Source organism: Psittacula echo (assembly GCF_963264785.1).
Source record: "Psittacula echo genome assembly, chromosome: 3".
NCBI lineage: Eukaryota > Metazoa > Chordata > Aves > Psittaciformes > Psittacidae > Psittacula > Psittacula echo.
The window spans coordinates 57230853-57256836 of NC_137736.1; the positions used below are offsets into that span (position 1 = coordinate 57230853).

Consider the following 25984-nt stretch of genomic DNA (forward strand, 5'->3'; position numbering starts at 1 on the left):
TAAAACCCTACTGGAAAAATAAACAGGACAAGACACAATTTACATTGGCTGTTGGCATTTAGAAAGGGCGGAGAAGGGAATACCAGCAAACTGCTGTAGTTCTGCTTTGACTAGGAAGGAATTGACTGTTACAATGCTATGGGTAAATGTAAACAAAACTTCCCTCTGGTTACTAAAAGCTATCTGTGGGTGCATGCTCAGGACAGATACTACTGTTGCAGGCAGCAGAGGCAGCAAGAACAGAAAAACAAAAAGAGCTTCTAAAAAGGAAGGTGGTTCATTATCCAATAAAATTTGCAGAGATGGATGTGCATTTTTTCCTTCTGGAAGTTCATACTTTATTCGGAGAACACTAGTGTGCATTTATGGAAGCATGTGGTTACAATAATTAACTTGATTTTACCTTCTGGCAGTTATTCAAAAACGTGACTGTCCAAAGGATGTAAGCTTTGCTCTGTATTAATAGCATTTATGATATTTACGAGTATCCAAATTACTGCTTTCACTCAGGTGCTTCAGCTGGCTTAGTTTAAGGAGTAGCTATCACCTTCCCTAGATAGTTTTTACCTTTACTGGTTTTAAACCACTCAATATTGGAATGAACATTTCATGGGTAGAGCAGTGGTGAAGCCCTGCAGACACTCAGAAGTGAGTCTCGGGAATTATTCTGCAGGGCCCCACACTGCTGCCACATTCCCCAGATCAAAGCATCGTTAGAAGATGAAAAAGTTTTATTAATTAAACATCTAGCTTGCAATTATTCCTGCTGTTCTGTCCCAGACCACAAGAGGCTTCTCTCCTACTTACCCCTGCACCTTCCACTCCTATGCAATCATAAAGGTTTGAAAGTAAGCTTTATCAAGGCACAGCCTAACCCTTCAGGAGAGTGGGATTTTTGCCATGAGGACTGGGGCATCACTCATCTGCTCTGTAGCCAGTAATGGGGCTTCATGCTCTGTCTCCACTCGCTGAGAAGTACTCCAGGGCAGCCCTGGGGAGCTCAGTGGCTCAGAACCAGAGTTCCTCCTGGCAGGAATCCCTGGAGCTGTAGGCAGAGGCATGACCGGACACACTTTGGCAGCTCCAAGCACTCAGTTTAGAAATAAGCCGAGTTTATTAAGTCTTTAAAGTGCTGACTACCTGTTTCCTTCAAGGTTTGCATTGCCAGCTTACAAGCAACATGTTAACCTACAGCAGAGAGCTAAAAGCAACAGGATGGCTATTTTCCAGTGCAGAGGTGTCAAAGCAGCCACACATAACCCATATTACTTTTCAAGATTTTAACTCCTTTCCCGTTAAGGAACAAAGTTTCAGAAGTATCAGATAGTTACCTCTAGTCTGCATGTAACTGCTGTAATTGTAGGTTCTCAGAAGAGCCACTCTAACATAGATATTTTACTAAGAATTCACAGAGAATCAATAGCAAGATATGGTTACGGTTTCCAATTTATAGTTTAAGTTCCAAAATGGCAGTCATGCTAGAGTGACTCCTCATTTGCTAAGGAGTATGACCAGCAGTCACTCCATCAGAAAGAAGCAACGCAAGGTCAGGTCCTGATTTTCATCCATTTCTGCATCTTGGACATAAAAGCCTTCGTGAACAGCCAAGACCAATTTTCAGGTAAGCAAAAGCACCTCTCTTCATGCAAGAAATTGAGGTTATATAAATGGTTGGACTAGACGACTTTTGAAGGTCCCTTCCAACCCGTATTATTCTATGATTCTATGGTCTATTTGGTTATCTAGTCTGGTGGCACTGAGGTAGAACTAAGGACTGAGTTATGTGAAATATGAAAGTTGTTCAGTGTGAAAGCATGAACAAACCAAAGCGTTTATCAACACAAGAACTATAAAATTGAGACTTGAATTGGTAACTAATAGGCTTGAAAGTCAGGGGGTTTTGTTGTGTAAAAAAGAATCCTACAATTGCATGCTTATGATAAGACCAAGTTTGCACAGAAAAATGGTAGCAGGCTGTTTTCTGCATCCACTCAGAGATGTGACAGGCTGAGATTGAATCAAGGAAGATTCAAATAGATGATTGAGAGCAGTTTTTAACAGTGAATGTACTGATGTAATGGAGTAAATGACCACTGGAGGATATGAAGTGTTAATCCTTAATGCTTCTAAGAACAGCTTGGGACAGGTGACAAATGTTCCATCCTCTCATCTTTAAATCCATTTGAGATAAAGGTGGGTATCACTAATTGGTCTTAAATTGTTTTTAGATAAAAAAGAAGGGGTGTGTGTATGACGTGGCAATTCACTCAAGCCACCCCTGCTCAAGCAGCAGCTGAAATCATTGTGAAAAGCCAAGGAAAGATTTCCAAAACTTCCATCAGAGAGGTGTCCGGTGTACTTAGGCCCATCTCCTACAGCCCTTTTCCATCATTTTAACAGTGCACTTCCATCTGGGCAGTACTTTGAATGCTATCCAGAGCAGACCTGAAACCAGCACTGTTTCATGTGTGCGCATAAATAAACAAGGGGTGAATCATTTCTCAGATCTATGGCAAAACATTAAAGAGGGCTCATTGGCAGTCAGGGTAGAGCTTGGGCTGTACAGCCCCACACCCTATGCTTGCCTGCACAGCTGGAAGTTCTACCCGTTGCAAGTGAGCAGCCACACAGCTTTTATGCACACAAACACACATTGGTGGCTTTGCTTTTCCCCTGAAGCTTCTGTCTTCTCACAAAAAATAGGCAGCAAAGATTACTGAGTTAATGGTGTGGGGCTTGTTCTCTTCTTGATTTATTGCACAGCTCTAATGTACTTCATTCAAATACTGGCAAAGAAAAAATCACCAGGCTTCCTCTTAGGAAATGTTATGAGGCATTAACCGATTGCAGCGTACTCCAGAACAAACTATTTTACAACATTTCCGTGAAGGTCAGCAGATTGTACAAAGCATTTCTAAACCAGCGCTCAGGTCTCTTTGTACATCAAAGCTGGTTTTTCAGCACTCTGTACAGAAATTTCCACGGATCACAGGGCTCCTGGACCACACAGCTTCCTATCTTGCTGTAATGTGGTTGTCTACCAGATCAGTTCCTTTCTATGTCTAAATTAATGGAGTTGCCTTTTAAAATGAGTTGTCTTTTTTCCCTCCCTTCCTGCCACGCTGTTCTCATGGTTAAAAAAGAAACCTTCTTCCAACTTTCAGGCTGAAGTGATTCATTGCTCATGTACAAAAATCTGTTCTTCTGCCAGTATTGTTCATAGCTTGATTACCTCTCTCCCACACTGCTGCACACCACTGTCCTCTTTCAACCTTGACTTTGAGGCTAAATAAACCACACAGCTTAGTCGTGTCCAAGACAGTGGGCTGTTCTTTCACTTGACATTTTTCTGTATCTATTAAAAATCCAAATACATCCCCTTAGCACTTGGGTGGCTAGGACAGAGAACACATTAATGGCACTGTACGTGTGCCCTTTTCCCAACTAGGGGTTCAGAGTCACCCCACGAGGTCCTCAACCAGGCACACCCGAATGCTGCAAAGCCAACTCCAGCATACCAAACATGTCACTCAGCTTCTGAACGCCTGATATGGACCTGGCCTCTTCAGAAAAGCTAACTTATTTGTCTAACATTTCTCAGATAGTCTGGTGCCAGGGACCGAGTCCAGTTCCTCTCAGAGCTTTCTGAATACCTCAGCCATGAGGCACTGCTCCATCCTTTCTCCCCTTCACTCTCCTACAGCACTCTCCTACCAGATTCCTGCCTGCTTCCTAACTTCTGCCGCAGACCAGCAACTCTCACAGTGCCAGATGCATTGCACAATCCATTCCTGCCCCAGATGGGTCTAACCTTGTGTGTTGACCACGTGCTGTGGGGAGGAAAAACCAACCACCTGTGATATATGACTGTCAAGAAGCACAAAAGAGGAGGCAGCAGTTTTCCTTCAGTGCTTGACTTTGCAGCACAGACACTGGGTGTCTCTGTAAGTGTGCACACACAAGAGGTTTCCTGGCATTTTTTGAAAAGCTCATACTGAAAACAATAGATGCCAGTGATACACATGTGAGTCACTGCTCCAAGTGGGACTTTCAAATCCAGTGTGCAAACACCTGTCACTTGAACCAAGGACATGGACAAGGACCTCCTCCAGAGCCCTCTGCTCTGGTGGCTGGTAGGGCATCCACTGCGGGTGGGAGACAACAGCCCTCCCAAATGCACCTCTGGCAAAGGCAGCCGGATGAGACAGCTGTCACATCATCCTGTATACTCACAAACTGAGCCTAACAGTACTGGGATGCAGGGGAAGACTATGTTTACAAGCTTAAGCTTTACAACTTCGGTGTTGCAGGACAGCACTTCTTCCCGTGCCTCCCACCCTGATGCTGCTAGGAGAGCTGTGAGGCAGTTAATGAATGGCTTATGCAGAGGAGAAGAGAGGAGTCCTGTTTGCAGGAGAAATGTGTTTGTATGGGCTGAGAAAGGGAGAGTGTAGGGCAAGTCACGGTTGCCCCATGGAGCTGCATTCTACTGGAGAGGCTGGTTCACCACTAGCTGTCTGCACAGCCACTTGAACAGAGAAGTGGAAAGACCTGACTTTGAAGAGCTGCCAGTTCTCCCTCTATGATTTGGAATTTGCCTTACCCTGCTGTCTTATCTCCCTGAGCTCTCCCTCTCCATCTCCTCCAAACAATGCTCTCTGGGCAATTCCCAACGCTTTGCTGCATCTCAGCTCTTGGTCCCTACTTCTCCTCCCAGCTTACTCTCTCTTTGTCCTTTCCTTTCTTTCCGTATGCTCCTAGCTGACTTTTCCAGTTAAACCAGTCACAGCTTCCTGCTGCCCCTCCTTATCAGATCCCAGTCCCTCATCCCTCATATCCAAGCTCTTTGCTCAACAAATCCCATTGTCTACAACTCCAAGACAATTCTTTTCCCTTGCTCCCTTGTGTTTTCCCCATCTGTCATCGATGCCTTCTCCGTCTCATCTATAGTCTTTTCCGTATTTAAGCACTGGAAAGCTAAATGCTGGATTTGGGAGTCTTCCTTAGACTACCAGCAGCAGGGAAAGAGGGGCTACAGCAGAAGGCATTGGTGGGAGTGCAGGAATAGCAGACTCCTCCCTGCTCAGCCCCAGCGCTGCAGCCTCAACCTTAGTTACATGGCTTTGATTCCCACTGCCAGATGTCTTGTACCACCCTGAGCTTTTCTATGGGAAAGAAAGAAGTTTGAGCATGCTCACTGACGATAAAACCAATGCAGATTTTATTTGGTATAAAATACACACACACATACCAAAATCACTTTTACCGAGCACATGCTATCCATTTTTTACAAACATTAATGTATTTGGCCAAATCCGAATAGAAGGCAGAGGTAAGAACAAAACACGAGGGACATCCTCTACACAGAAGTCATTTCCTGTTACCCAAACTGGAGTTCCTGTCCCAAAGCACTGAAGTGACAAATGATTACAAAGAAACATCTCTGAGAATCTGACCATAGGCAAAAGGCCACAACATTCTAACTCTGGGTTCAAAAGCACATGCACTGTTAGGACTGAAGTTCCCCACACACACTTCAACCTTAAACCCAAGATGAAAAGTTTCAGCCTATGTACAGCTGTAGTTTGGCAAAGTTGGACAATTAGAAACACAGCAACAAATCTGGAAGCACCAGGGAAAGACACAATTCCCATTTACCAACACCAAGAAATGATGCTGCAGGTACCACAGGTCAACAGCAGAGCTTAATGCCTCAGTGCTGGAAGGAAGGAAGAATTTCCTGATACACAATACCCTGACAAACTATAAGGACTAAAGTGTTAATAGGCTTCCAGCCCACTGTCCAGAGCCAAGACTGCCAGAGGTATACCTCAACAGTGAGCAACAGGCCTCAAGTCACTGTAACCTCAACAAGTTTGGATTTAACGTTCATCCCCTTAAACCACAGACAAAAGAAGGACAACCTGGCCCCCCACTCACACACACAAACACACACGTAGCCACTGAGGTGCTGAAAACTTCCATGAGTGCAAGATTTGCTTTGACAAATGCATTTTTCCCGTATCCTTCTCCATGGCAGTAGGTGTCATGTTAAATACGAATGGCAAAATAACACGTAAGGTACTCCCAGTGCTGCATGGGTCGCGGGGTGATCCGGAGTGATGACACGCACCTTCTTACTGTCCCCATGCTCCAGATACCATCAGAGCCACAGCAGCAACTCTTTGTGTTCCAGAAAGGAACGTAACATGCCATCAGCCCTGTTGGCTCTTAGTGTTTCAGCTCAGTTCTTCACTGAAATGTTGTTCAAGTGCATTATCGTAATAAAACCTGAAATTCTGTGCTGTTTTTTTAACATCAGGCTTACTGAAAAAGTGGTGATATTGAGAACTTACTGTAGTAACTCGCAACTTTTCTTGATGCACTGACTGATGGGGGGGCTAAAATGACCCACGCAACAAGAAATTTGGAGAGGGACTTTTCACAAAGGCCTGTAGTGACAAGACAAGGGGGGATGGCTTTAAACTGACAGAGGGGAGATTTAGGTTAGATACAAGGAAGAAGTTCTTTACTGTGAGGGGGTGAGACACTGGCACAGGTTGCCCAAACAAGCTGCGACTGCCCCATCCATGGCAGTGTTCAAGGCCAGGCTGGACAGGGCTTTGAGCAACCTGGTCTAGTGGAAGGTGTCCCATGGCAGGTGGGTTGGAACTGGATGATCTTTAAGGTCCCTTCCAACCCATTCTATGATTCTATAAAATAACTAAATCCACGACTATTTAAACACTCCTGTTAGATACTGCAACTATTTCTATTGTACCTGAAGTATGCAAGTACATGCCACAGGTATCTACAAGGACTCAGTAACGCTCTAGGGAGAAAAAGTAAAGCAGGGGATAAGTATATCTTGACCCTGGACTTTCAGCATTTCTCACAAGTATGTCACTACAGTTGTCTTCCCCAAAAGCAGCTAGTTAAATACAGATATAATGCCGTAAGAGAGCAATTAACAATTCCAGTGTAGAAATCTCACAGCCTCTTATGAACAATTATAGTACTCAAGTTTCTACCTCCCTTAAGGCAGGCACATAATGACCAGAAGTTTATTAAAAACACATGATAGAATTAAGTCTTATAAGCATTTGTCACTTTTGTTCCCACTAGCTGTTAATTCATTACATTTAAAGTAACACAAGGTCTGATCTACTGAAAGGCCGTAGCTCATACCTGCTCTCCGATTCTAAGCTTGCCAAGTTCAGCTTGGCTATAAAATGTGTTTATTATTCTCTTGCTTAACGTGCCATCCTCTGCTCTAAAAGATGCAGTTACAGGTTCATTTTCTACATCATTTAGTAGAACTGGGGCTTTACTTCAAAATCTCAGTTGAGCCCAGTAGCAGTAAAAAAGCTGGTGATGAAGCCATGAATGTCCAGCTGCTCTCAAAATGCAGTTTAAACACAGATGTCCTGCTTTCAGCAAGCTGTGCTTACTTCCAAAAACCTCTGCCCATGAAACTGCATGTTGGTAGTCCCAGTCAGACCTGTTTCTGTCTTTTCAGCCAAGTACCGACACTGACATTTGACACTACATTATTTTTTTACTTCAAGGAACAAGTTTGAAGGCCAGTAAGTATATGCTGTAAGCATCCTGAACAGTGCTTTCCAGCACCATCAAAACACCTTGAGGAGAAAAATGGGATACTTTTGTTGGAAAGCCCTAGCTGCCCTCCTTAGAAAGCCTTCTGGTGATTGAAGCACACTCACTGCAGAATCAGTCATTAACCAACCATCATCCAGTCCTAGATACTCTTGCACGTCCTGCACAAAGGTCCCACTCTGGGCTATGCACCCCTTTTTCAGCTTTGGATATTCCCTCCGGATTGTTTTGAAGTCTTCTAACGAACTCAGCACCCTGAATGCAAACTACAAACTGCATTTGCTGTATTTTGTACATTTTGCCCACCAGAACTCTTTCCACAGCATACAAAAAAACCCTACAAGAACAGCCCAGGATGAGAAAAAAAATATTGAATGAATCACTAATGAAGAGCAATTGTGTTAGTGAACAACTTCTGTTGAGAGAAATAATTATGTTGAGAGAAATGTTGAGAGAAAATATATCTATTTCAAACAGGGAAACTGCTTCAGAAAAGACTCAGTTAATGTCTTCTCTCCAGCTATCAGCATCAAGTGAAGCTAGATGGCAACACTTCTTTCTTCATCACCAGTGTAAGTGAAACTAAGTGTAAGGATTTCCAGAAACTTCTTATGAAAGGCGTTTACCACCTGAAACAGTGAGATGAGATTCCCTGATTCCCTGTCAAGATGAGGTGCATGTGTAACAGTTGCACTGTACAAATCTGTGACTGCCACTTGCTAAAACAAATCAACAAGATATACTGGATACTAATCTCCCAAAGGATGTAAGAAAATAAGTACCACATAATCTTTTGACTTGCAAGAAAAATCTTTCTTCCCATGCCTGTCAATACAAGCCAAGCTGGGTATATTCCTACAGAAGCCTTCCAGAACAAGTTACCTGACACAGGTTATCAAGGCATTAATATATGTATTGTCCATCTACATAAATACTGTTTTTATATATCAGCAGAACATCCAGAGACAAATTTTGCTCGCACAGTGACTGTGAGAAAGTACAAAAACATCCCTTAGATCGTACCAATGGTTGTTCCAGCACAAAATGAGCCCCTGTAATTTCTGCTTCAAGCAGAAACCAAAGGATGCAGAATTGTATGAAGCAGGCTACTGTGAAATGGGTAGATTTACTCAAAAGCATTTTTATGGCTACATTTCCCTATCAGACAGTGAAAGAAATCTGCTTCTTGTGCAAGTGTACTTGCAGGTGGGAGGGTCAAGGAAGAGAAAGAACTAAAGTTAACGGAAGGTTCATCCTAATGCACTAATGGCTTTTACAGCACAACATTCAGAGCTTGAACACCTACAACGCAATTCAAACGTTTCCTCCATGATAACATAATGTCTTTGAAATGCTGTTATTTCCAGCACTTTATATAAATACTGGTTTCTTCCTGATTCCACATTACTCTGTTTGAAGTTCATGTTCTGGGTTTGTATTTGAGGACTGGATGTAAATATCCCTATAACCCTGTGTACTCTTGTGGGGCCATTTAAACACTGCCAGACTGTAATGTCAGATGCCAAGATGTCACAACCCTGCATCTCTAAATTACAACTGAACCTTCTATCTCCAAATTAAGAAATAAAGAAAAAAGAGGTACTCACAGATACACACACACACACACACACACACGCGCACCCTTTTCATACAAGTTGCAGGATATCTACAGGAAAATATATTTTTAAAATCCAAAAAAAACTTAAGTTTGGGGGGGGTTCTTTTCTATTTTTTTTTAATACAAGCTTTTATTTGGGAACTTTGTGATTAATCTGCCTTGGCCTCTTAGGAAACATTTGCTTTTGTCCAGGATTGCCAGCTGAGAGGATGTTATTGTTCAGAAGGGATGTGACCAGGAGGACCCTGTGCACGGCACAATGTGTCAGCCCTGAAGCAAGGGAAGAAAAGCGATTCTCTCATCTGGCTGAGAAAGCCAAACGGAAACATCGAGCGTTCATCTTCCAGTTATAGTCACCCCTAAATGTGTCCCTAAGAAACACATGATAGTCACAGGTATCTCACATGACTGTCACCACCAGAATATATCAATATATTAAAAAAGAATTCCTACTTTAAAAGGAATTACAGATTTCTTTAGAAAAGCAGAAATTTCTGCCACAAACATCTTCAAAGCACATAAACAGGTTAATGCTTATCCTGCTGCTCTGAATGATGGATGGGGTTTGACATGGCTCCCCTCCCCATAGCCTGTGGCCCCCTCCCCCCGCCAGCATCAGCAACCTGTCCTGGCAACCATCCCCGCGGAGCCACCCGGTTGCTCGAGAGCAGGACAGCAGAGCCCTCCGCAGCGGTGACATCCTCCTGCCCACCTGGGCCTCCAGTGGCCTCTGCAGCCAACTTCACACAAGTGTTTCACACTTCACAGTACATGTTTCAGTAGCAACACGAGAGCCCAGCATGCTTCAGCACTCGTGAATGGTGATGCTCCCACAGCACCACCTCTGAAGCCCTTTAGTTCCTTGCCGAGAGTCTTCATTTGGGGGATTTTTAAATTTCAATGCAGTTTTCTTGAAGAGCACCCATGCTTTGTGTGTGGTCACCATTTCACGTGAGGTGCTGTGCCCAGAGGACACCTCTTACCAAACCCTTCTCTTAAATGAAACATCCTCCATGCCCTCTCAGCAGTGCCCACTGTCCCACGAGGAAGCGCAACCCCTCCGAAGCCAGCAGCGGGAAGCAGGGCCCTGAACCCCGCAACACTGCCTGCTCCTGAGGCGAGGCTGGTCTGCACCTGCCAGGGAAGCAGCACCCGGCCCATGAGGCGAGCGCAGGCCGCCGCCATGCCAGATGGGCACCCGGCGACCAACTCGGCCCCACAGCGCCCGCCCGCCCTCGGGACCACCCGCCGCAGTCGCGGCGCCCAGCCCGGCCCTCACCCGCCGTCGGGCGCGGGCGCTACCGGGCGTCGCCGGCGCTGAGGGGATAGGCGAGGAGGCTCATGGCCTCGCCGCAGGCGGCCTCCACCTGCCGCACCTGCTGCCGGCTGAGGCGCTCCCGCCAGGCGTGGATGGCCTCCCGCGCGTCGCGGGCGGAGATGAGGAAGGGCCGGTCGGAGGAGTAGGCGGCGCCGCGGGTCATGTTGAGCACGAAGTCCTCCAGTGCGGGCGGTACGGGCAGCCCGGCGAAGCGGAGCAGGCGGCGCAGCTGGACGCGGGGCTCCCGCACCAGGTCCTCGTAGCGCAGCTGCGTGTAGCGGCGGCGGACCCAGGCCGGGGCTCGGCGGGCAAGGAGAAGGTCGCGGAGCCAGGCCTGGCAGATCACCTCCAGGGCGCCGCCGAGGAAGAACTCGGCGCGGTGCTGCGGCGCCCGCCCGCCGCCCAGCATACCGGGCAGCTGCTGCTGGGGGTGGCGGAGCGTCCCCCGCGGCTCGGCGCGGTGCCGGCTGCGCAGCACCTGGATGCTCTCCCGCAGCAGCGCCTGCCGGGCCTTGAGGCGGGAGTTGTGGACGGCGCGGGGGTCGCGGAAGAGCTGCACCACGCGCAGGTTGAGGCCGGGCTCCCGCAGCAGCGGCAGCAGGGCGCCCAGCTGCAGCAGCCGTACGTCCTTAATGACCACCACTGGGTACTTGCGGCACTCGGCCTCCAGCTCCCGCAGCGCCCGCGGCGGGCACGTCTCCTCGCAGGCGGCGCCGTCGACGAGGCCGATCTCTCCGCGGGCCCGCGGAGCGCCGGAGCAGAGCGGCGGCGAGCAGATCACCTTGTTGGTCCTCCAGCCGAAGATGCTGGTCGTGGTGAGGTTGTCGGCGGCGGGCGGGGCGGGGGCCAGCGGGTCGCGGGGGCCGGGCGGCGCGGCGTAGAGGTGCAAGACGGAGAAGTCGCATCGGAAGAGGGCGCGCAGCATGTCGCGGAGGGCGCCCTGCAGGCTCAGCGCGTCCCCCGGATACAGGGCCTGCCACAGGTGCCACATGGGCTCGTAGAGGTAGAAAACGTCGGGGTGCTGGTTGAAGAGCTCCCCGAGGAAGGAGGACCCTGTGCGCCAAGTGGCGTGCAGATATATGTGCCGCTTCCCCGCCGAGCTGCCGTTACCCGCCTCGTCCCCCTCCTCGTCCTCCTCCTCCTCGTCCAGCGGCTGCTGCTGCTGCTGCTCCCAGCCCCACTCGCTCAGCGCCTCTTCCAGGCTGGGGCAGCGCCGCAGTAGCGGCTCCTCGTCCGTCCGCCCGCGCCGGGACCCGTAGTCCAATGCGTAGGGCACCAACAGGAGCAACACCAGCGTGTATAGCACCAATACGGCGGCGAAACGGCGGTGCTCGCCCCGCCACCGCCGGCGGCCTTTCATCGCAGGGGGCGGCTTAGGACCGCCGGGGCTCCGACGATCCTCTGGCTGCCAGAGGCAGGCTCTTCGCGAAGAGGCAAAGTTAGCGGCGGCAGCCCGGCCCGCCCCGCCGGGGAGCACGCCCACGGGCACGCCGGACGGGCTCGGGGCTGCTGGCCCCGCCGCACGCCCGCCCTCGCCGCCACCTCCTGCTCCTTCGCCTTCTCCTGCTCCTCTGCGCAGCGCGATGCGGAAGCGTCCGCACCTGCCCCCGCCGCCTCCGAAGGAGCCGCCGCTGGCGGCGGTACACGGGCTGCTGCCGCTGAGCGGGGCTCCACGCCGGCCCTCGCCCAGCCTCTCTCTCTCCCCCCCTCCCTCCCTCCCTTCCTCTCTGCCTCCTCCCCCCGGGCAGGGCTGGAGGGGCGGGCTCGGCACCTCGGGAGTCACCTCCGCCCGACAATGGGCGCACCGCTAAGAAGAGCTGTTAGCCGGGGCAGGTACCGAGCAGTTGAGGGTGTCCTGAGAATGGATAACAGGTCCTGTTACCCACCAGTCTCCCGAGAAAAAGCACGCTACGGTTACGAGGTGCGAATGTATTTTTAGGACGGATGACAGCTATTAAAATCTGCAGCGGGTTTCAGAGATGCTGCAGTTCGGCGCTGTAAAGAGCTGCGAGATTTCTCAGCCACGCTTTTGTCTGTGTGTGCGTGCAGGTGGGGTACAGACATCTCCATCGTGACTCACTGCTCCAGTTTATACATCTAAAAGTTTTGTGTCTGTGTGAGCTGTCACGCTTTGCATCTGGCAGGAAGAAATGGGCACCCACAGGGGGTTATTCAACCTGTCTTGGATGCTTGACAGCCTTCTGATAACCCGTTATTAACTACAGTGGAAGCATAACATTACCGGCTCAGGCTTAGACTTTGAGAGTTTTTAGACATCTAAGATTAGTTTAAATAAATCTCGTGTGGGATGGAAAGTCAAAAAGAGGTTGGCATCAGGTGTTTCAATTCAAATGTGTAGTCTTAAAATCTTCAGCCCAGCCCCAGCCTGACCTTGGAAGATGCTCACAGGACAAGATGGACCATGATACCATGTTTCTAGTTAAGATTCCTGGCAGGAAAGCACTGTGCCCGTCCTGCTGATGGTGTGTCAGGGGCTACTGACTGCCCTAACCTTTAGGCACTAGATGGCATCCTTTTTAAAACACTGCTAATATTTAGGGATGGTATGCAGAGTGAATTCAGTGAGGGTAACACAATTCTCACTCTCAGTGTATGATGCTTTGACTTCCAGAAGAGTCTATGCAGTACGTATGCAGTATGTAAGGCACAGGATACAACCTTAGTCAACCATATCACTTACAACAGAGCACAGATACGACCCACTAGTTACATAGGTTCTAAAAACACTCCTTCTGTAGTATAGATATATAGATAGGGAGTGTGCAGCTGCTGCGCATAGCCTGAATGTCTAGCTGTTAAAGAATAATCTGATTTCAAATCAGGCAAAATACAAGGAGCACAAAGCAATGAGAAGGAAAAACCATGCTTCTCTTCTGTCCAGGTGGGGAGCCAGCAGTCTGCCTGCTAACACTTTACTTGGCCTCTGTTAAGTAAGTGTTAAAGATTTGGCTTCCTGTAGTTTATGGTGTGCTGAGTGGGTAGATGGTGCCAAACAAGACTTGTAGGCTCCTGAGCAGAAGAATGTAGAAATGATGGCATTGGAAAGGAAATTCTGCCCCAGCATAACATTTCACTACTTATATTCATAATGGCTTTGGGCTTTTTAAACAGTGAGATACACCAGTGTGAATTTCAGCTCTGATTCTGTATAGTCCAGGATTTCATCTGGACCCTCAAGCAACCAAAGGAGGACAACGGGATAAAAACACGCCAAAACCAGATCACAGTCTTGCCAGAAAACCTTCCCCAATCCAAGGCAAATGGATAGCAAGTATTTTGAGATATGATATTTATGACATGATATGGTATGGTATGATATTTTGAGAGGTATACCCAGTGCAACTGACTTCAGGTATCATGCAAAATACTAATTTTGGCAGATTTACCAGGATGGTATCCTGAGAAATGCAGATGAGAATGGATAAATTCTGAACTGCTAGGGTTTCCTTTTGTAAGACAACAGTTGGCGGTAGCAGCAGCACCATTGCTGACAAAGAAGCTGCTTTGTTTCTATGACATGTACTTGTCTAAAATCTAAAATCAAGGCCTTAAAATGGCCTAACCAAAGTGAAGCTGTCTTGAAAAGAAAAAACATCTCACAGAGTAAGATGTTTTGCCTGACAAATAAGAAACCATAGAAATAAAACTACCTATGTGTTACGCTGATTTTTTTTTCAAACTACAAACTTCTGTGGCAACTGGTCTGGAAAAAGTGAAAGTCGCAAATCACTTTACCACAGGCTATATCTATACTAAGATAAAAACATGCCAATTGTTAAAAGATTATCAAACAAAAAAGAATTACAGTGTTTTGTTCCTCATACTCACATTGGTTCCTCCACTGAGAGAGGATTAGCTGGTGTTTACTGTTTTTGTTTTGGGTTAGGGCTTTTTTTGGCATGGGGAAATTCTGGCAAAGCCAGTATTCATTCTGCCACCCAGCAAGTGCCTGAGCTGGGCTTGAAGTCCCTGAGCTCCAGCTTTCCTGAGGGGTCACAAGGAGTGACCAATTGGAGCATTGGCGAGAAGATTGTTGGTCCGAATGGAGCTGGAAAGGGAATGGCTTTCATTTTTCTTCCTTTTCAATTCTGCATTAATTTATTCTCTCTTCAGTACAGATAAGGGGGATGGTCTTCCCTCATTAGGCTTTTTCTATCAACCATAAAGACATGATTTACACATACAGATAATCTTCTGCATCTCCTTCTGAAAGCAGGACAATTCAGTACCCAAGAGAGGCAGGCAGGTTCTTTGTCATTGATCTATGAAACAGCCTGCCCAGTTGGCATCTAGCTCCTGCCATTTCTTTGCGATAATTCTGTGCTTTATGTTATTTTATAAAGGGAGGGGAAAAAAGAAAATAGGCATAACATGTTCTGCATAGTTTAGTATAGCAATATTTCCTTTCTAGTTTCCAAGCTTGTCACTGAAAGTACTGGCTTTTTTTAATCTAACATAACATTGGCTTCCTGTGTATTATCTCTCTAACTTAATTTTTGCTCTTCCGTCTCCCGTGATACTTCTACTGACAAGAGACAGTAAATGCTGGAACAACACATTTCTGCCTCAGAATCATTTTTATCTTCTCAACAGAGGTTTCAAAAAAGACCTAGTTGCCTCTGTATCTAGCTATCTTTCAGCTCTCACATGCTCTTGTCACTTTCAAAGAGCACTTTGTGATTAAAAATAGCTTGATTAGTTGATAAAATTAAATATGCTTTGCACAGGGAGCACCGCCCTCAAACATCCTGGCTGTTAATGAGCGCTCTGTTTGCACATACTGTCACTCACAGGCTTCAGCCAAAAGGAAGTCCATGGTTAATGGCAGCATAAAAGGCTTCAAGAAGCCAACAAATGAGGACAACATTTTTATTTTTGAGGTTGCTTTGTCATCAGATGTTCCAACATGTGCAGTGCCACATGTTTCACATACGCAACCAGTCTTGGTAGCTCACATTTCAAAAGGAACATGTTGAGATTAGTGGGATGGAGAAGCTGGTCCAGGCGAGATGGATGGCACAGAAGGGAATTTCTGCAATGGAGTTCCTGCTGAAGTGAAACAGAGACTGAGTGCCCGCTAAAGGTCAGAAATATCACAGAAGTTTTGGGAGACTCAGTGGAAATGTAGAGGATCTGAAGAAAGTGGAAAGTCAGACAAAAAGAGAGGAGGCTTCTAACCCAGGGGCTGGTGAGCAGCTGTGTGGAAGGGGCTTTAGATGCAAAGCCACATGCAGAAGATGATAATTCAGCTTTCCACACATACATTTGATGTCACTCCTCAGTACCTGCAAGAAAGACGAGGAAATGGGGCAGGAAAACTGTGACTTTTGCAACTCTCTTGGTGTGTGTACTTCGTTAAATTGGCGCAAGTCCAGACCTCTAGGTTTCTCTGTGGGCTGATCCGAGAGAAGCCAGGTATATACAGCTTCAGGTCTTGGTTAATACAATCAAGTAGTCACCATGCAAATCATGCCACCCAATGGCTCTCTGCAAAAAAGCGGGAGCGGCAGGAAGGCATGAGACACCTCAGTGCCCCTCCAGACTGAGGGAAGCTGATGTTTGAGTTTAGGGACCAACACCACATGTAGAGTCAGAAGGGAGAGGGTGTGTTTCTCCTTTCTCCTGAATTTCTCCAGTTATTCCTAACTGAGAACTGGTGAAGTTGTAAAGTTAGGCACAGTTAGCTGCTGCTCTCCGCTGCCTGACATAAGAGCCGGGCACACAGCACAAGCTGGGGAAGTGTTCAGACAAAGCACAGCACTGCAGCCTGCTTTTGGGCTAAGGGATGTTTGTTAGCACAGTCCAACATTGCTGAGCTGGCTGCAGCAGCTTGATGGGTACCCAGCCAGAGGAGCTCTTCTGTGCCTGAGAGAAGCAGGTACGCTTCATTTCCACTGCAGAGGTTTTTTTTAAAATAAAGCTATTACAAATATACTGTGCTGCAAGTGTTAGAATAGGGATTGTCTGTGGTTTTCCAAGATGTGTCTTTTCCAACAATGTGAGATCTGGGTGGAAAAAATGGGAAAAAAAAAATATTGAAAGCAGGTTTTTTGTTTGTTTTGGTTTTAAATTTAAAACACGGTTCCTTTTATGTCATCAGTGATCTTGTGAGCTTCTCTAACTTCCTCCAAGAAAGGAAGATAATGCCCTCATTGCAGGTGATAGAAAATGCTGCTAGGAAATGCAACAAGAAAACGCAGGAGGTGGAAGGCAGAGCAAAGCAAATTTATGTATTTGTTGAGGTTCAAGAGGAAGTTCAAAAGGAAAAATCTGTTATTATTTATAACAGTGGAAATTTGGATAAATCAGTTGCAATGAAACAAGAAAGCCTCTATCCCATGATCCAACTCAGTGCTAATGTAACTTGAGTCTTTCAAAGTTATGCCAAGTATGGCTCCAATCTGAAGTCTTTAAGCCTTTCCCTTGCAGAGTATGCTTTGTTATCCCATTAGCAGTGAGACAGTCATGACACAGCCCAGAAATGGGCTTACGCTGCACAAATAGCCAACACCTCCATTGAGACTCCCACTGCTTGGCAATTTACAGTAGCTGCTGAAGAAAAATGACTCTGATGGTAATGTGTTTGGGGTCTCAGAGCTTCAAGTGCACGGAGTGCCTCAATGCTAAAATGCGTGGGAAATAATTGGTTTTAATGGAAGAAATCACAATTCCTTTTATATTTTCTTTCTTTGTCACAGACTTACTATTGCTGAATTAGAGATGCTGATTAAGAATAACAGAAAGCTTTCACAACTCAACAAGTTAAGCCTTTGTGTTGGCATAATTAGGGAACTAAATCTTTCACAGCTCAGTCAAGCGAAGAAATGAACTAGAAAATTTGAGACCTATTTTTAAATGAGGATTATTTTTTCTCCAAAAACCCCCCTGTGACAGTCATCATAACAAACTACTTGCAGCTCTCCTGTGCCTTTGTGCTGCAGCACTTTCATGCGCAGAAATCATTTTTGGACCAAGAATCTATCTGCCTTTTTGTTAATTTCAAAAATCCATATTGGCATGTGCAAATGAAAATGCTGAGGGCTCAGGCACTGCACCTATCTTATAAATTTGTCCCATTAAGTCTTCAAAGATCATTTTGTAAATCCAGACTTTCTGACGCAAATGCTTTCCAGGAGACATTACTGTGCCTGTATGGGAGAAAGACAAATGCCAGAATGTATAATTCACTTGAAATTTATTCTTGTATATGCTTGTGCCGGATGATCTAACTTCTATGAGGAAAATGTTAGTGGGCAAAAGGGTAGCAATTCTGGGAAACTTCTGGGTTCCTGGAAGCTCTGGGAACCAGTTTAGCTCCCTGGTTGTCATTACTGGTTATTAATGAGGAAGTCTTCCCTGGATATGTTATGATGTTAATTGGGGTTTCCCAACTTGAATGGGAGTCAGCAGCCCACAGTTTCTTTTTTTCAGCTGCCTAATGGGTGCCACAGATTTGAAAAAATGTTGTCAGTCTCTTGCTTTGGGATCTTCACTGTGAACTTTATAAAACGTGGCCAAAGGGATCACAGCATAACTATGCAGCTGCAGCACAACGTTTATTTAGTGATGCATCCGTATGCATATAACACAGTCCAAAAACTATTTTGGTTTGACCATAACCTTTATCAACAAGGAACTTGCACACTGGCTAACCACACTTCCTCAGGCTCTGCAGGATAACTCTGCTTATGTTTCCAGTGCCACCATTTCACTTGGTGGCTCCCAAACAGAGGTCTTTGTGAGTCCAGCTGATGCTGAGCCCAATTGAGCTGATCATAAGCTGCCAAATATCAGTAGTTTTAAAAGGAAGTCTTAATGGTTAAGGTTTAAAACAAACTTTTACTACATATAGTTTATTATATTAAAAACTGGAAGAAATAAGTGGTGTTATTTATGTGTGAGGACAACAGAAGTTTTCCTTGTAGGACCCCATGCATGCTCACATATGTGCAGACTCATGCATATCTGAGAATCCCTGTAACAAACAGACAACTACACAGATGTGCTCATCAGCTATCATGGATATTTTATGCCTACTCACTCTATCAAGTTTGTAGTTGTCAGAGGTAAGAGAGATTTGCTGCTGTCTGCAGTCCCAGAACTGGTGTCTGCTACTTGCACTTCTCATTGTCAGGACCAAGCATAGGTGACAGTAGGAAGTAAAGGAGCCATTAGGTATCAGTGCCCTGGCAGAAAGAAGTGATTAGGACAAAATGCTTACACAAGTTTACTGTGAAGGGGGGACTGCTTAAATTTATACTTGGCAGGTTTTGATATGCAAATGTCAATTGTCATGCTCTTTGCTGCTTTAGACCATTTAATGCAATTTTAGGTTTGATATGACTGTGAAAATTGTTTCAGAAAATTTACTAAAGCTTTAGCATGGAAATCATCCAGTCTTCTGCTTTCAGAGGAGCTTCGCTCTTACATTACCTATGAGAAAAATAAAGAGAAAACCCACAAACCCAATTCATGAGACAAGTGGGTGAACAGAAGAAAACCACACAGTAAAAGGTCATTACAGGATATAGCAGCTGATTTACAGATGAGAGATAACTAATGTTCTATCTGAACAACAGAAAAACAGCCTTTGGGCTGATTATAGAAGTGTTCTGGGAAAACCTGATCTCTCCACCTCCTGGAATTATCATCTGTCTGGGCAGGCTTCCTGCATCATTTATTAGCTGCTGGACTTGGCCATATGGAGAAGAGCATGTTGGAGAAGAGCATGTAGGCATTACTGGTGGAACAGGTCATATTAGGCTGGTCCAGCTTGCTGGTTCATCAGCCAAAGTTGGAGCATGTGTTTGAACTCCCTGTACCTCTGCTCTGCTTACAGGAAACTTTACTGTAGTTTCCTTTGCTGTACTTTGGTGTATTTCCTTTGCTGTTTAGCTAAACACCCTCTTTACATTTCGCCAGTTTGGGGGTTTATCTGCTTGGTCTTCCAAACAGGTTTCACCAATCTCACAGTCTACTGAATGACTTGAAATAAAGGTGGTCCTTAACAGTGGCATTACCTCGCTTCTTGAGTAACTCAGCTACAGCAGACTTACCGAGCACAATATATTAGTTGGCTTTTCTTTATCCTTCCTTCATTGTCCTCAGTGAAGCCTAAAGTCTAAAGGCTTTTTTTGTTTATCCTCTTGCTGGATGTCCCAGTCACCCAACCTGCCGAGGCAGGAGCTACAGAGAGCTGTTCACATTTGTCTTGGTACTGGGAAGAAAAGGAAGGAAGCCCCTATTTTACATCTTGTTTTGACGAATTGCCATACTTTGTGATTTTAATGTTTGGGGATTTTTTTGTGTGTGTGTGATTTCCCCTTCTACATGCTGTTAGGAAACACCCCCTGAAAACACTGCACAACTACTGGTAAAACAGGCAGAAAATTTTACTACATTTTCTAATATTTTAAGTATTTGAAATTGTTACCACAGCTGCTGCCATCTGAGATCTGATGAACATAAGTTTCCTCAGGCAAGGTACCTGACTGGGACCTTTCCTGACTGATGGATCTGGGCTGGGATTAGATGGTGCCCAGGGCCATGAGCAGGTGAAGAGGGGCCTGGCGGGGCTGGGCAGGGACATTGGGTGCCCACGGCAGCCCAACACTTTGTAACTGAGAGTCTTCTGCGCTCTTGGCTTTCATTTCTGCCAAGAGTGACTTCAAAGGATGTGCTTGACACCCACCTACATCTGGGCTGTCTCACTGCTATAAGGACCAGGCTCTCCCACCTGTACTCACTAATGATAGCTAAAAGAATCTACTAGTGAGGTATTGTCTCTATATGCACAAAGTAAGCATAACACAAACATGGCAAGAGTGTATCTTTGAGTGTCCTTGATGCTTGCACAGCTCTATTGCATGGCAGGTGGGGTGATCCTGTGAGTATTGGGACTGAGTAAAGTAACTTCTCTGCCATGAAGAGTCTGCTTGCAAACTGAGCAGAACCAGGTAGCTAAACACCTCCTTTACACTTCACCAGTTTGGGGTCTTCCAAACAGGTTTCACCAATCTCACAGTCTACGGAATGACTTGAAATAAAGGTGGTCCTTAGCAGTTTCATCACCTCGCTTCTTAACTCAGCTACAGCAGACTTACTGAGCACTAGTGACTTTCTTTGAGGCTCTGGTTTGAGCCATCTTCTGAGGGACACTTCCTGAATACACAGACCCAGACAGGAGTACGTGGTCCTCCTCCAGCTATCTGATCCCTGGTGTCCCAACTTACTGACAGTCATCAAGGATATTAGCCAATTCAGCAATGCCTGGTACTTTAGGAAACTTTAATCTCAGTTCTCTCATTCTTGATCTGCTTTCTTTGTTGCTTTTCCTAGAAAACTTTTTTGGTTTTTATTTTTTTTTATGATTTAAAGCATGAACTGTCTCCACTCAATAGGATCTTGGGCTTTGATGTACCACACCTTAGGTACCAACATAAGGGTTTTGTAGGGAAATGTAAATTACTGCTTTTCATGGTAGTTCAGCTTTACTGACTTCAAGGGTTCAGGTGATGCCTAGGGATTGCTTGGGGATTGCTCACTATCATCCCTCTTCCTATGGGGAAGCCTGACAGCTATTCTGCAAGGAAGTCAAATAGATCAGCTTGCTTAAAGGTTTTGTCTGGTATCTAAGATGCCCTGTGTCTATTTACTCATTTAATTTATCTTTATCCTGTGGAGTCCTAAAAAAAAATAAAAAAAGAGTTCCTCTTTAAAGGGCTACTGTGAAAACAATTAAAGTAATTAAGATTATCTGTGTTTGTGTTAAAAGACCTGTTTTCCTTCCCTACATAGCCCAAATAAGAACTCCCTGTGATCTGAGTTCCAGCTCTACGTGTTGCAGGACTGAGTTTTACTGCCTCAATTACAATTCCCTCTGGCCAATAACGCACTCAAGCAGAACATTTAACGTCTTTTCTGACTTAATTAGTGATGCCTCCAACTGACTCGTGATGAAAGTAAAATTGGTGTCAACATCTAACTGTGGCTTTGTGGCTTCTGCTGCCATTGAATGAGACCATAGTCAAGAAAATGAAATTAATTTGATACCTTTAATAGATTATAGTGACAATATAGTCTCAATGTCAGTTTTCAAATGATGGATGTTCATCAGTCAACTTCACCCTCATCAGCAATCAGCAGGTAAGTAGATAGCTTCTCAGCTGAAAAAATACACAAGTTTCCACTGTAATACAAAACATCTTAAACAGTATTTACAGGATTGCCAGCAGCTTTCTAAAATAGTGTGAAAGGATTTTAAAATTCAAAATAGATTTATCTATTTCAGTTCAGAAAAAAACAGACCAAATGAACAGCACATGGCTGATATTTCAATCCTATTAATTTGCCTAAGAAACTGGACTGCTGTCTTTCTATTATTATTTTGAGGTGTGTAATTTTGCAGTTCAGGAATAAAAAGGATTTCATTTTCTTGGTCATAGCTTTTTTAACAGACTAACACAAATGACTTAAAACCAGAAAACGATATTTCCTATCTGCACCTTGCAGTTCTCCTGCTCATATTAATGCTGCTTTTCACATTATCCCTTGCTATGTCAGCCTGATCACTGCAGAAGAAACATCCTCAGAAGACAACTGTGGAAGCGGCTGCAGGAATCATAAGCTTATCAGCATGAAACAGATATAATTTCAGTTTGGTGCAGTGATACTCCTGTTACCTGTGTTACCCGTCAACAGAAATGTGACTTATTATGTATCTCTGATGTAGAAAGCTGTATTTAGAGGTTGAAATACAATAAAATCAAATCAAGAAAAGTTGTCACCAAAGCCACACTATATAATACCAAAAGTTGCAATAAAAACAATTGAAGCTTAAATTAAAATTAAGCCAAGTTTTGATTTGTTGGTTTGGTTTGTTGAGGTTTTTTTCACTATGCTTTGCTCAGTACAGTGAATTCAATATCAAAATCATTCTGTTAATACCAAGATTACATTTCCTTATATATCCTTATATAAACTCTAAAAAATTACTTTTTTGATCAAGAGGTCTAGACTAGGACTGGAGTATTTTACTGAACAAATATAAAATGTAGCTGAGCAGCAAAGCAGAACTATTCCTTTTTTAATCGGAAAGTCAGAACCAGTTGCAGCTCCCTTTAGTTTTTATTATGGTGACAGGATTATTCCTGTTATTCTCACATTACTGTTACAGAGCCATTAAGATACAAACATTAGCAAAATAGTTTCAGTAAGACTCTTAACAACTCTTAATTAAACAAAAGCACATGACAATCTCAAATCTCTAGGTTATTTTGGGTAGAATAGTTCAGAGACTCTACGAAAATATTTAGGATCATGTTAAATTTGGGGAATATTTTCTCACCTACACTCTCCTATGATCGGCCTTGCTGACAGCTTTTTCTCCTCCCCCAGCCCTGCAGAATTCAACTCTAAAAATCACTCTCTGCAATTCGGGCCCTCCATGCAGCTATGGCTGCAGCGCTGCCAATGAGCTTTTCTGAGCTCTGCACTTTGAACTCCTGGTGGCCCACACCATTGTCTGCCCAGGCAGCCTGGACTAACTTAAATTGGCTAGTTGGACTAATGCTTGCTGGATATATACAGACCAGTCACAGGAACCCTGCTGATCTGCGTATTTGCAGCACATTTGACACCTCTAGAAGATGCTGAGATTTTGTGGCCTTACTGCGAGCATCTTTGGCTGTGTCTGGCTGCTGACATTGGCTAGGCTGTGTATAGACATGTGCCTCTCACGTGGCATGTGCAAAGCTGTCACTGCCCTTGTCACAACATTAAAAAAAAAAGAAAAGAACATGGGGATGGATGTTCTTTTGGCAATAATAATACATGAGTAAAATTAAAAGGTGGGGAAAAGTCAGGGGCTCACCTACTATTTCCCCAGCCCTTGGGACTCTGGAAGGGCAAAGATCAATCAGGCATGAGGCTCATGGCCACTTGAATTTGAAGTAGGTCACTAAAATTGCAATTATTTTTAAGCTAGCAATTGAAAAAGTGCTCACCATTTTCCACATTACAGACTCTGCTGTTCTGTTGTCTTTCTCCAGAAAAACAGTATGATGCATACAAATGAGTTTTTAAGTTCTCCACAGTGCCTTATCCCCCTGGATGGAAAAGATGTTGTCTTAGAAAGATGTTGCCTTGGTTTAGCAGAAGTCACTGCAGAAATTATTGTTAGAGAAGAACTAACACAAAAAACATTGGAAATTAATTGGAAAACTACAACAAAGAACTAATTATTAATTTAATCATCTCTGCTTTTCCTTAGTATTACCTAAAACCAGATGTCTATCCATGCCCTCTGTAACAGAGTGGGTGGGTAACTTTCCTGTATAAAACTGGGTCATGGATCACCTGACTCATTTCTGCAATGTTGCTAAAGGAAAATTGCAGGAAAGCTTACCAAAATTAAGCCATTTGATATATGACCTACTCCTAGGCCAGCTTTTCATCTCTTGCACAAGCCTGTGCCTCTGCAGCTGTGGGTGATGGACCACCACCCTGCTGTGGTGCTCATTAGCTCACACTGCTTTTACTGCTGGTGCAGGCTGGTTGTCACTGGGGTTTGGTACCCAAGGCAAGCTTGGCTTGGCTGTGTAACTCCTAAGCTCACATAGGGGTTTGTGGATGTTATGTTGGTCTTTTAAAAGAATTAATTAAAATCCCACTGCTCAATTTGAAAAATCCCCTGTGCCAGCAACTTTCCAATTTGGCAAAAAACATCTGGTGGAAGCAGCTGGCAGAAATGAAGGAGGGTATCAGAGCAGACTGCAAAGCATCACCTTGTACAGGCGGGTGATTTTTTTTTTTCATGTTTAAAAATATATGAATATGCCAGCGTGTCTCATTGTTCTTCTGATACACTCCTATATTTAAGTGAGTTTCAGTTATGAAATGCAAAGGATGCTAGTGTTGTTCTGGTTATTTAGGTGCCAAAGATGGTGCAGTGATATACCCAGCACCTGAGTGTGGTCTCAATGTGTGCCTGATACCCTTTGTCACCAGTACTATACGCAGTGTATGTAATATTGCAAGTACATAATGGCTTCATCCAGCAAAATGCTGAGCACTCTCAGCTCTCTGTTTCTGCTGAAAGTGAAACATGCTCCTGCTGAGCCAGAAAAACTCAGTTTATATTCTGTTGGATTGAGCCTTGTATTAATCTACTATAGTACTTTTATTTTAAGTACAGTGGTGTAGCCATACAGCTATGCAGCCTTATAAAAAAATAAACCCAGGCTTCATTTATGAAAATAAAGGTTGGGAATGCCAGCTTTGTTAATTAATAGAAGTTCAGTGTGAGGAACATTTAGGATTTAAATGTGCTAATTCAAAGACAAGTGACAGCCACATACCAGACTCTGTGTTGTTACAGATAAGGCATTAGAATAGGATTTGTGCTATCTGGATGCCATTGCTTTTTCTTTTATACTGCACTACTGCATGCCTGGGACCAGTCATTTCCCATGTCTGAGCCTCTCAGTGTTTGTTTGTCTGTTGGTCTTGACAATAAGGACAAATATGTAGCTCTTTGCAAGAACTGAAAACACTGTCATTAAAAGGATGCAATATAAATATCCAGGTTTAAGGATAAAGTGGAAATTCAGTGCTCCTCTAGCCATGCCATCTGCTGAGACCTACAGGCAGAGCTTCACTCGTAGTATCTAGAGATAAAACAATTTGCAGCACAGGGGAATAAAAGTATCTCTGCAGCAGACAGATTAAGCTGCTTTTTTTTGCATTCTAATCTGTTAATCACGCACAAGGCTTAAGTATGGCTCAAGGCAGACCAGACATTGAATGATTTAATTTTGTGCTCTGTATTGAACCGGATTTAATTTGAAGCTATGCTGTTACCTGCTGCTCAGCAGATCTTCAAAAAAATGAACACCCATAACAAGATTTCTGTGATGAAATCAGTGATTGTGTGTTTAAAATGGGTCATGGGGCTGGCCTCGCCAGGCCCCTGTGACAGCAGCTGCATTTATGACAGTCATGCGAGCTAACCTTTGCAGAATTCACTTGAGAGTCAAATTTGGGGGCACTCCATTTAAAGTACTTACCGGCCTTTTCTTTTTTGGTTTGTTTGCTTTTATTTGTTTAAAAATAAGTGACGAGGGTCAGTAGCTTAAAGCAACTTCAGCCAACACAGAAAGCAGAGAATAAAAATTACAAGTGGGAGTCATGTTTGGAGGTGAAGGGGTGGAGTAATAAACCCCAGGACAGCTAAGAGGATGGAAGCTGGTGGCTCTGCCAGCCCTGGAGAGAGTCTGCAGAGATTCCCAGAGAGAAGGGGACGGGCCCCATTTTCAGGAGCTGAAAAGGGCTGGGATGCTGGGAATGCCTAAGTGTGGTCTGGCACCCACAATGCAAGTAATTGCTGACAGTGTCACAGCAAATCCCGAAGG

General features: G+C 44.8%; 1 protein-coding gene across 1 annotated transcript; it reads right to left on the reverse strand.

The window, feature by feature from the left end:
* Positions 1-10464: 10464 nt before the first annotated feature.
* On the reverse strand, positions 10465-11939 carry CHST7 (carbohydrate sulfotransferase 7). Its single transcript, XM_080613851.1, has one exon. The coding sequence runs from the start codon at positions 11911-11913 to the stop codon at positions 10534-10536; it is 1380 nt and encodes a 459-aa protein (XP_080469977.1). The 5' UTR covers positions 11914-11939; the 3' UTR covers positions 10465-10533.
* Between the last annotated feature and the right edge of the window lie 14045 nt (positions 11940-25984).

Excerpts from the sequence above, each read along its gene's own strand:
- CHST7 (XM_080613851.1), bottom strand. The coding sequence starts at position 11,913 with ATGAAAGGCCGCCGGCGGTGGCGGGGCGAGCACCGCCGTTTCGCCGCC.